This window comes from Balaenoptera ricei, chromosome 16 (genome assembly GCF_028023285.1).
Source record: "Balaenoptera ricei isolate mBalRic1 chromosome 16, mBalRic1.hap2, whole genome shotgun sequence".
Lineage (NCBI taxonomy): Eukaryota > Metazoa > Chordata > Mammalia > Artiodactyla > Balaenopteridae > Balaenoptera > Balaenoptera ricei.
Genome location: NC_082654.1, coordinates 111,637,450 through 111,649,531, shown reverse-complemented (window position 1 = coordinate 111,649,531; position 12,082 = coordinate 111,637,450). Strand labels below are relative to the sequence as shown.

Genomic DNA, 12,082 nt, shown 5'->3' with positions numbered 1-12,082 from the left:
ATGTATAACTGAGTCACTGCTGTACAGCAGAAATTAACATTGTAAATCAACTATACTTCAAGAAAATTTAAAAAAAAAAATGAAATCTCGCCATTTGCAAAAATATGGTTGGACCTTGAGGGCATTATGTTGTGAAATAAGTCAATTAGAAAAAGACAAAAAGAAAAAGGTAAATACCATATGATCTCACTTATATGTGGAATCTAAAATCAAACAAATCCCAAGCTCACAAATATAGAGAACAGACTGGTGGTTGCCTGAGGTGGGAGGTGGGAGGTGGGTGAAATGGGTGAAGAAAGTCGAAAGATACAAACTTCCAGTTATAAAATGAATAAGTCATGGGGATTCATGTACAACATGGTGACTATAGTTAGTACTGTATTGCATATTTGAAATTAGTTATAAGACTGGATCTTGAAAAGTTCCTACTGCAAGAAAAAAAAAACTGATAAGCTATCTGGGCGACACATTAGTTGGACGTATTGTGGTGATCATTTTGCAATATATATAAATATCAAATCGTTACACTGTAAACCTAAAACCAATATAATGTTATATCAATTATACCTCAATAAAAACAAACAAAACAACAAATAATAATGTATCAGTGTAAAGTGTCCTGACGCCAAGAAGTTTGGGAACCACTGCTCTAGATAATACCCTAAACAGTAAATATATTCAAACACAATAGCCAAGTAACTCTGTATACATACACAGAGAGTGTGTTAAGGCTGACATGTTTCCCTGGACAGTGAGACCTAAGAGTACAAATGAGACCATCCCTATTATTCTGTATTCACGTAATAAAGTGGTACTTTGAAACTCAACCAGGATGATTCTTTATACTATTTCTTTTTTTTTTCTTTCTTTCATTTTAATCAACAGAGATGTGATGGAAAGAACATTAAATATCCAGAGGAAAAAAAAATAGTACTTTGAACAACGGTCTTTCACCCCTTAGGACTCAGATGTGCACTCTCTCCTTCAGGCTGCCTTGGGTTTAGGGAGTGTAGTTCCTAAGCCTCTGTCACACTAGGAAGTGGTGAGAAGGCCCATGGAGCTGAGGAGAAGCACAGTGAGCTCAGGGATACTTGTTAAGAGGCTCTTTCCAGAAAGCTTCAACTGTCTGTCCTCAGAGAAGGAAAGAAAACAAGGCACTAGACTCTGGCCTGGAGTCCCTGCCCACCTTTACCCCATGTTTCTTTGCCACTGATGGGGAAGCATTTGGGTCTGACTTTACAGAAGCCTCCAGGTGTTCCCAATGCCAGTAAAGGTCAGACAGAGCACAGAACTGCTGTCCTGAAGCTAAAAACAATAAAAGGCGAGGACACTGACTCTCAGATCTAGAAAACAGTGCCCACCCACTCTGTCTTCAAGGGCCCATTGGTCAGGCTGTGCTTCTCCACTACCCACCCTGCTCCAGTATTACTTTTTGGGTTTTTTTTTTCCTATTCCTGGCTCACTAGTGACTATCCAGAGATGAATAAGAAAACAAAACAAAACAAAACAAAAAACAAGATAAAACACAAAACAGGTTGGTTACTGTATCTGTGCTTTTCCTGCCACCCACACTGCTTACATTGGCCAAAAACCATTCACTATACTTTTCTGTGGGCTTCACCGATGAGTGATTCAAAATCCTACCACTAGTTCCTATGGATGGAATAATTCAGGGAGCAAAGCTTCCAGGAGCCTCTCACTCTACCGGGTTTGGCATTTTCTGTCCCGCCCCCATAAAGACATTTATATGAAGCTGGTTGAGCAGAAACGTGACCAAACTGGGGGAGTGACTTTAGCATTCTTCACAATAAGGTTGTGTCTCCCTATCACTCCACCCCCCTAATCACCATCCAGTACAACACAGGGGTGAAGAGCTGAATTACCATTCTCTATTTCCCTTTGCTAAAATAAAGCTTCTATCTTTGGTTCACAGCAAGTCAAGGCTCAAATACTAGTGAGTTGGCTGTTTCATTAGAAAACAAAGTTCATCACTGTCTCCAGGCCTCAAGATGCAACTTAAATTTTTTTTTTTTTTTTTTGTAAAATAAAGCTAAACTGAAAAATTTCCCTCAAAAGATACTTAAGGGAAAAGAAAGTCTCACTTAAATAGACAAGGAACTTTTCATATCAGAATAGGATGGAAGAGGCTCTCTATTGAAAAATCTAAGAAAAAATTCCAACTGTACGCTTTGTGATTAGAATTAGGAGATGTTTTCTGCAAATACAAAGTGGTTTACTTACAAGGTCCTTCGCAGAATTTCTAACTCGAAAGAAGTAGACTACTAAGGTGGTAGGTAAGAGTTCCCACACAAAGAGGACCACTCCAAATACTATGTATCCGGCATCTCCCAGCTGATTCTTCAAATCTGCCTGTTGAAAAGAGAAGAAAATAAGAGAGTCACTAGGTTGAGGGCAGAGGAAATAAGTTTGATTCGATTCTTTCTAACATGACAGAGACTAAATCTAATACAGTGTAATTCTTTCCCCCAAAAATGTGCATGTTGAAATCAGATACTACTAATGGTCCAGGCCTCAGGTGGGGAGTTATTTAAACCAGACAGGATAGATAATTATCTTCTTCAAAATATTCAAAGACAGACACTGCCAATCTCTGATGTTTTTTTATTCCTTCACCCTCCAAGAATCTCCCTTACATCCAAATTAAGTCTCTAAGCTGATTTCCTTTTCTTCAACAACTGAGTAATGAGAATGTTGTGTTGCCTTCTCCCGATTCTCGAGAGCAGTGGAATATGTGTTACCCTTGGGCTCTTCCTTGGGATAAATGTGTCAGCTTTTAAACTTCTCTTCACATTAACCACATCCTATGATTTACCCTTTAAAGCTTTACTGCAGGCTAGATTGCCTAGAAAAAAATTCTCTGAGTCCAGGATGTTTACCTGCCGGACCAGTGAGACGGCTGAGCGGATGTGGTGTAGCAGAGCTCTCCTCTCTGTAGGGCAGACGGAAGGTGTGTGAGGTTGTTTCTGGGCAAGTCGATCAGAAAGGCCGTCATTTCAAAGGAAGACTGCGCCAACATCAAACCATAAAGGGCCGATCCCCTGGACGGAATCCTTTTGCCTTCTCTACTACGTCGTGTGTAAAGTACAGTAACCAAAACCAATCATGCTCTGCTTCGGAAAGATTACTCTCACACTCTGCATCTCAAATTCTACTTACATGTCTCAAAAGTGTGTTGTGTGTGCTTCTTCCGTTCTACATAAATAACCCGCAACTTGGGGCCGTCTGTTTTGCTTGCTCCTAGATTATTTTGGTTGCAACACATAGACCTAGATATGTATAAATAAATAGATATCCCCAAAACAACAGAATTTTTAAAATTGTGATATTTTAAGTTCATTATAATTATAAGCTCTTAATTGAAAGAAACGTTGAAATAATTATTCTGTTTTAAAACCAGATCTCTGTTGTTTAATGGGGACAGAGTCTCAGTTTGGGAAGATGAAGAGGTTCTGGAGATGGATGGTGGTGATGGCTGTACAACAGTGTCAATGTACTGAATGCCTCTGAACTGGACACTTACAAATGATTAAAACGGTCGACTGTATTGTATATTTTACCACAATAAAAATCCTCTATGTGTTATGAATAAGTTTCTAATTTATCATTGTTGAACGTTTAGATCTTTATGTATTTGATTTCTCACAACAGGACACAGCTTCAGCAGTGCTTTGCCCACCTTCCTCCCATCCTATATTTGTGCTGTTCGTTTGGGTGACGGGCGGCGGTGGTCATTGTGGTGGTTTTTATCCTTTCTAATTATAACATCGTGCATGTGCCTCTTCTGGATTTCATCCTGTCCTCACAGTTTTAACTTATCATGGTCATGTTATTCTTTCCTCCAGTCTTAATTCAGTGCAATTCACTGCAAGGTTTGAGCACTGCTGGGATTTTAGAAGTGGATTTGTCTAGAGTTGGGTATTCAGTGTTTTTCCAGGAAAATCTCAGGAGCGTTTGCCATTCAATCCAATAGACTCCTACTATAGACGTTTCTATTTCTTTATCGTAATGGCTTATCTGTGTGGCTCTTTTCCTCAGCAGACACAAACTCCTACTGGGAGGCTTAGGTCTGTTCTTTTTTGTGTCCCCAGCACTTTGCCCAGGGCTGGAGACAAAGAATCGATATTTCTCAAATGAGAGAACACTAATTCTCATTCTTTTTTATTTTGAGCTTTTGTGAACATGGATGCCAGATTATATTTCACTACCTTTGTTCATTTGTTTTATAATTTATGAATTTCTAGAATACATTATAAAAAAGAAAGAGTTTCATATTGAGATATAAAATGGGCTCTTACTAACACCTTAATATTCTTGGTCACTTTTGTCTAGATTTCCTCAAATGCTGTTAGTTTACACACTCCATTAAAAAAAACTTCATAATTTTATGTATTTTCTGAAACCTGGATACAATTTGTTTTTACCTTTGCAAATTTCACCCTTTAATAACATCATATTACATTTATATGAAAGCACTTAAAAAATTTAAGTACTGCTTGACAAAAGCCCCAGAAAGTAGAAAGGAGAAGTGTGTGTGTGTGTGTGTGTGTGTGTTTCCTAGTTTTCTCAGAAGACATGTGAGCTGGGACAAGGCAGGAACTATGATCCCATTTTACAGGTGAGGGTGCAGACACCACCCAGGTAAGTGACTCTCAAGGTCACCCAGCTATTTGGCAGCAGAATCAAGGAGCTTACACCTCTCTGCCACGTGGGATGCTGCAAAGAGCCGCCCATCAGGTGGCCCTCGTCGGCGCCCACTCACCTGGTCTGACACATTGTACCAGTCGTAATCAAAGGAATGGACATTCTTGCTCTGAGAAAACGACAGGATGAACAGGTTGTAGCAGGCTCGGGAGGCGTAGAGCAGGATGACGGTCACACCGACGGCAGTCACCTGACACACGGAGGAGCCCTGGAAGAGCAGGAGCCGTGAGGGGGGCACCCGTTCCGGGCCCAGGACCCCAGCCCCCTCCCAGAACACGGGCTGTGTTCGGACCTGCTAAAGCTTCGAGCTCAGAGGCACTGCCGTCTCCTCCGAGCTTCTCCTCCACCTTCAGACCTTAAACCCAACTGCAAACCTCACCTCACGCCACACCCATCCCAAACTTCAAATTATCTTCATAGAGATGCTTCAAAACCTGGGACTTGATCTGGAGATGCCTGAAAATATGAGCCATTTGCCTAAGGCCTAGGTTTGGAAGAACAAGAAAGTCAGTTGCCTTATTTGGTTAAATCTCTGAACGCCGCTGCTCAGCTCCAAGGACCCTGTCAGCTTGTGAGCCCAGCGCCCGGCCCCTGGCTTGAGGACAACAAAACCACCTCAGAGGGATGGCGGCTGGCAGACAGCGCTGCTGTGGGCAGTGGGTCTGGGCGGTGAGCACTTCCTCAAGACGCAGCATCTTCTAGGCGGGAGTGCTGGAGTCCCCATGTGACTCAGGGCTTGCAATTCTGTGCAAATGGGCCATCTGTGCCCCCATTCACGAAGCTATCAATTTCCCAAGTCAGTTAAATGACCCCTGGCTAGAAACGGTTAACTAAAAACCTGACATCGATTTTTGAGTTTTGTGTTTGAAAGTCATTAACTAAATCTAAGCTAGTATTTTATTCTGCCAGTGGTAGTTTATTAGCTTGTTTGCCATAGGGGTCATCTAAACGGTACTTTGACCATCTAAAATGTGACCCCTCCTATAAAAATCACAATCCTGTTTTTAAAAAGCCTTTGCTAGCCCTTATACAGGAGACACTATGAATAATAAAGTCAAGGCAAAGTTACGTCTAAAATTTGCCGACATAATCAAAAAACGACGCTGCCACGGTTAACTTCTGGGATTCTGCAAGAGTTCAGTCACATCACAGGACGCCCTGATGAAGGCTTTGTATTTTTGAAGTTGGAGGCGCAGACTTTAATCTACTGATCACTCCTGAAGACACAGGATCGTGCAAGGCACGGCTGCTCAAGTCTTCAGACCAAAGATGTTACAGCCACATGGGCCGCGAGGCAAGGAAGGCAGAGGGGGTGCCACGGGGCACAGCATCACTGAATTTCCAAAGCAGAGGAGCTGTGAAATCACTCAACTGCTGTACACATGAGAAAGCCCAGGCTCCGTGGGGCGACAGGCTGGTGGGCCTGGGGTCGCGCGGCCAGCCGGAGCCCAGGGCGTCTCTCCCGACCTCCACACGCCACCAGGCTTCTCAGGGAGGGAGGGTTGGGGACCAGCCTGGTGAGGGGCACCTCAGAACCCCTGTTCCAGGCAGTGGACCTGCCCCTCTTTGTAACTCTGGGGGAAGAAAAGGAGAAGACAGGAACCCTAGGGTGGGGGGCACAGCAGCTAAACAAGAGGACGGGCAGGAGCTGCCCTCTCCCAGTGTACGGTCAGGCCACTCAGGGTGGCTGTTCTCTTGCCCTCTGTCCATCCCCTGCCTGACCAGGGCCTGCTTCACCTACACCTACTCACAGGACCGACCTGCCTACATACTTGCCCCAGGGCCCAGCTGGTGACTGTTCTTATCAAGGGGGCGGTGAAGGGTGGGCCCCTCTGCTGGTTTCCCTGGTAACTAAGGAGCCCCCCGGATGTCAATCCCCCCCCTTAACTGGTAATCTCCCCTTCCCCCGCCCCGGGAGCGAGCAAAGACTGCCACCAAGTCCTGCCTGCCGTCCACCGCACACGGTGGGGTGTTTCTCCAGGACCTTGCTTCACACGTGTAAGCTCTCCCATCTATTAAACCAGTGACATCTCTGTTGCTGACTCCGGGCTCTTTCTTTGGTCTTGAAGCTGGTTATGCACAGGGATTGCAGGTCTGTGGGCCGCAGCCCAACACACAGCCTGTCCGGCTCCATCTCTGCACTGTCACCATGAGAGGCCTGATGTCCTGAACCCCGGGAGCAGTACCCACTCTTAAGGGGGACGCTCTCACGGGCACAGCCAAGGCAGGGGTGAGCCTGGATCCGAGTCTCCCTGCACTACGACGGGGTGGTGGAGAGGACAGACCCCAGACCCCGGAGCCTGGCTGCGGAGACCGAGTCTTGGCTCTGCGTCTCCTGGCTGTGTAACCCGGGGCGAGCCTCTGACCTCTTTTCGCCTCAGTTTCCCTATCTATCAAGTGAGTGATACCTACTCCCATAGAGTTGTGAGGGTTACAGTCGTTGCCACATGCAGCGTGCTTATAAAAGTGCCGGGAACGCAGGGAACACTAGGTGTGTGTTTCTATTAATATTAGTGGCACAATCAATGCCACTGGTCCTTTAAAATGTCACTTGAACCGCTGTATCCATAAACCAGAGTCTTGGCTCTCTGCCAGTAACTCTGCACACCCCCGTACACGGCGAGCCACCCAGAGCCAACTCTCCTCACATACAAAATTCAAGGAACTACACGGCTCCTTCTTCTGGCAACCACAACCAGGCTCATCATTTGCAGGAGGTCAGGTGTGAGAGGCACTGGGTGAGTTCCGTTTGCAAACCAGGGAACTCTTTTGAGAACCAGTTTAGCAGCGGGATCTCGGCCACATGTCCACCTTACCTTAGACTCCAAGTAAATGTTGGCTAAGGACATCTTGGAGATTTTGTAGAGACAGATGGACAGGGAGACGGCACACAGCACGAAGAGCGAGTCGTTGATGGCCACACGCACGGAGACGATCCCTTTCCTCTCCCAGGTGCCTGTCTTCACCAGCACTGCACAGGTTAAATTCACCAGCAGGAAAACGAGGCTGATGAAGAGTGAGGCCAGGTAGAGGGGTAACCTGGGAAGGACCAGAGAGAGACTGAAGGCACCCTTCCACGCATGCTGCCTGTACATTCTGGATCAATCCACAAGGAAACTGTGATTTTTTTTTTTTTTTTTTTTTTGGTTAAATGCTAGAAGCAGAACATGCCAAAGTTAACACTTAAGAGCTCAGAGTTTGGGGCTGGTAGATGCAAACTATTACATTTAGAATGGATAAACAACAAAGTCCTACTGTAGAGCACAGGGAACTATATTCAATATCCTGTGATAAACCATAACGGGAAAGAATATAAAAAGAATGTCTGTATGTGTATAACTGAGTCACTCTGCTGTACAGCTGAGATCGGCGCAACATTGTACATCAACTATATTTCAATTAAAAAAATCAAAAAAAAAAAAAAAAAGAGCTCGGTCTTTGGAGGGTTCCCGGATCTAAAAGACGAATCAACTACAAACTGTGCTCTCAGGAAGGTCCTTTACCTGAGCCCCGCTTCCCCTGTCCCTGGGAGGCTGTGAGAATCAGAGGACCTGTATGTACACGGGCTGATGCACCCGCTACTCACAAGGATGCAGAGAGCAGAGCCGGGCTCAGAGGCAGGGCCGGGTTTCGGGGAGAGCGGGAAGCACCCTGCGCTCTGAGAACCTGGGCAAGATCGCCCTGGGTGAGCCTTAGCGTCACCATCCGAAAGCAGACTAAATAATACCCACCTTGCTGGCTGTTTCTGCAGATCAAGTGAGATCATGCTTAAAAAGGATTTTAGGGAATTCCCTGGCGGTCCAGTGGTTAGGGCTCTGCGCTTTCATTGCCATCCCTGGTCGGGGAACTAAGATCCTGCAAGCGGCGCAGCCGAAAAAGAAAGGGGGTTTTACCGCCACCCCCAAAGTCATCGAGTCCGGGCAGCACCCCCTTTCGCGTGGGAACACTCACTAGCGGACAGTCTGCAGGGAGTAAGCCTCAGCCTCAGCACTTTCCCTGGGGCGGAAGGGGACAGGCTATGCCACTGGCCGTTTTTAACTTGTGGTTTCTCAGAGCTACACGCCGCCTACGTGACCTGTGCAAGGTCTAGAGAGAGGCTTCTCAGATTTACCAAAACCGAAATCAGTTCAAGTTTCTCTCTTGGACTGTCCATATCGTGTTTACTTCAGGTAAATATCACTCAAGAGGCAAATAAGGAACAGACTGGTTTGGCTCAAAAACAGACCATTTAAGTTGAAAATGTCCGCAAGTCCCAAAGCAGAAAACCAGCAACTAAAAGCGGGCTTGAAGCTAGAAGGTAGTGTTGGGGTCTTCCAAAGCCATCACAGACTGGGGCACAGAAACCTGGATCCTGGTCCCAGCTCCAGACATCACGCCACTGACAGGAGCCGGTGCAGCGACTGGTGGCAGGGGCAGCACAGCGATGGGGCAGCTGCAGTTTGCTTTCCTGCCGTCAGATGTCAGGGTGATGGAATAAACCCCCCACTTAGCCAAGCTAATCTGAATGGGATTTTATGTCTTGCAATGAATGATTTACTATCCACTGGCAAAGGCTCTCACGTAATTTTCAGAACCCACATTCTGCCAAAGGAACTTGGCCTACCCCAGTCCTCCTCAGCCTTCAGATCTTAGCTCAAACATCAGTGCTTCCAAGAAGCTTTTCCTGACACCTCCTGCACACCCAGCCCTCACCAGACGCACACGATCAGGTCTCCCTGAGGTCTGCTTCCCGGTCCCCTGCACTTGAACTTCGCAGACTTATCACCGGTTTATAATGAAGCATATGGACAGTGGTCTGACCACCTGCTGCTTCTATCCGGGCAGTGCGCTCCATGAGGGTCGAGATTTCGGCTCTTTCCTTCACCTCCTCTATCCACACTGTATACCGGAGGAGCTCAATAAACATGTCAAAGAGGAAGAGAGGGAAGAAGGAGTCAGCCAGATGAAGAGGTGCACTCTGAATCCAAAAAGCATCAGTTGGCTAACTAAACGAGGGCTGCCCTTTCTTTCCTAAACACACTACTGCAGCAGATACTAGATCCTCCCCCTTCTTGTGGAAACAATCTAAACTTGAGGGATTGTCTCTTTCAAAGTTAGAGAGAAAGAACTGTGGGTTCTTCCCACCGGAGCTCTGGGCTGGTGGGCTGAGGTAACAAGATGGAGAAGAGGTGGCTCGGGTCCCCTGCTCAGGGTGGCTGGGAAGATACTGGAGGGATGGACAAAGCACATGGAAGAGAGAGTATGATCGGTACAAAGTCAGAAATGCAGGAAAGAGTATGCTTGGTTTGGGCTGAAGAGTGTTTGTAGGACTGAGCACCAGCCCTGCAGGGGACACAGATGGGGGTGGGAGAGAGACCGGAGGGGGTGGGCAGGACAGCCGGGGAACACTCGAGGTTGATAAGCAAAGGAGTGACCGACGTGGCCATCTTTGTCTTTGAGAAAGACGGGCTGGCAGAGCAGGGAAGGGGTGAAGAGCCTGCAGTCAGCAGAGACAACGGCCCTGGGGAGCTGAGCAGGGAGGCATGCCAGAGGCAGGGGGACGGGGGGCCGTGGGGATGGACACAGGGTGATGCCATTAAAGGAGATGAGATGTGCACAGGGGTGGTGAGAGCTGCCACCCACCGGCCCAGGGCAAGGTCCAGCGTGACCCTCGCCCCTGGAGTTGTGCCGCGTGAGGCTGGCGGTGGGCAGCTCTGTTAAGGCTCAGAGATCCATCTTCACATATAGTCACGCATTCAAAGCTTTTCACGCAGAAACAGGTTTGGGGCGGGGGGGATGCACGTGAATTAGTTGCCAAGGACAGGTTCTTTTATAGGACGTGATCACTGGTCCAGGCCCTTGCAATCCACCTCATCTGCTCTGTACCACGTTCTCACGGTGATGGGGGAAATCAGGGGCACAGAGAGAGAGACAAAGGCAGGACCAATTGGGAGTCACCAAAAATCTGCATTCTGGTTCCTCGAAAGCCCTATTTTTTTTATTGTTTTATTATTATCTGCTGTGCTTTTGTGAAGAACACAATTTGGAAACATCCAGAACCCTCTGGAATCAGCCCTACTGTTCCTGGCCCCTTGGTGGTGTGTGTGCACACTTTGTATCCACGTGACGGCGATAAGCCTCTGGAAAAAGCACAATCTGGACATTCAGCTTTTCCAGAGGACTCCTCCTGGGTATTGTTTTAAATACTATGGTGGATATAAATTCTTACTACTCTTTCTTTACTACAATAAATAATACAGGAGCCCTAGAGGACACTGGGGACAGGGAAAGCAAAAGCCAACCAGGCCCAGCTCCCCACCCAGACACACTGCTGGTGTGTGGCCCCGGCCACCCTCTCTGTCTTGAATGGTCACACGACAGCCTCCGAGCCTCCGTCCCCCCTATACCCTCCCCAGCTCTGCTCTCATCTGCTGGGCGTGACCCAGAGCACTTGGGTCACAGAGCCACGACACCAGGCGGGTCCTCAGCCGCTCGGGGCTGCCGTGTCCTCCTCTGTAAAACGGAGCTGACCCTCCCTTCCTGCCTCAAAGAGCCGCCGTGAGAATTCAAGGAACCCTGAGCTTCTCCTCTGACATCACCCAGGGAGCAGCGAAACCTCACCCTCGTCAAGAGCAACTTCTAGAAAAAGGCGTCACCTCCTGCCCCATCACCTCCTCTGCAGGTGCCCCTGTGGCCTCGAGTCCTCCCACCACCTACTCACTGACCTCAAAGGCGTGACCCTCGCCCCATCCTTCCCCCGCCTGAGCCTGTCCCTGGAGGCCCCTGGTCCCTCCTCCCCCTCGTCTTCCCCCGGGGTGACAGCACCTATGGCTCCTGCCCTGCACCCTCTTCCTCGGGAAATATGTTCCCTCCTCCGGCCTCAGTTACAGCTCCCATACGACCACGTTCAAAAGCGCCTGTCTCACCAACCGGACCATCCCCTTAGTGGACGACGCTCAGAATTACCTCCGGCCTGCATTCCAAGATGTCAACAGTGGCCGCGCGGGAAAGACCCTCCTCCTGAGGCCTGATGTCACCACGGAGGACGTGTGTCAGCTCTGTGCCGAGAAGTTCCAGGGGGCCGACCCCGAGGAGTACGGGGAAGAAGAGCTCACCGCCTCCCAGGAGACACGTGAGGCTTCCCAGTGGTGCATCCGAAGAGGGGAGTTAGGAACCTGGCCTCTGGCTTCCACGTGCCTGTGCTTGAAAAGCAGTCACCTCCTTGGGGACCGCTCGGTTCAGTGACGGAGCCATCCACAGGCCAACGTGGCCAAGGGCACCTGTAGCCACGACGCCCAAGCAGGGTAGCTGAGGTTCATGAAACAGTAGGATCCATCCTCCGGAGCTGGAGAATTGCATCTGATGGTTCAGGTGTCCCGAG

The 12,082-nt window shown here is 48.0% G+C and overlaps 1 protein-coding gene across 2 annotated transcripts in view; it reads right to left on the bottom strand.

The window, feature by feature from the left end:
• The window catches only part of GPR137B (G protein-coupled receptor 137B), a 47,473-nt gene that overhangs the window by 10,797 nt on the left and 24,594 nt on the right, over positions 1 to 12,082 (bottom strand). For both annotated transcript variants that reach the window (XR_009497957.1, XM_059899933.1), the window contains exons 3-5: positions 7,539 to 7,761; positions 4,781 to 4,930; positions 2,242 to 2,370 (exon numbers count right to left, since the gene is read on the bottom strand). Coding sequence is in view for 1 of the 2 variants with exons in the window: in XM_059899933.1 (XP_059755916.1) it covers positions 2,242 to 2,370; positions 4,781 to 4,930; positions 7,539 to 7,761 (502 nt within the window). In the remaining variant the exon portion in view is untranslated. The remainder of the gene's footprint in view (positions 1 to 2,241; positions 2,371 to 4,780; positions 4,931 to 7,538; positions 7,762 to 12,082) is intronic.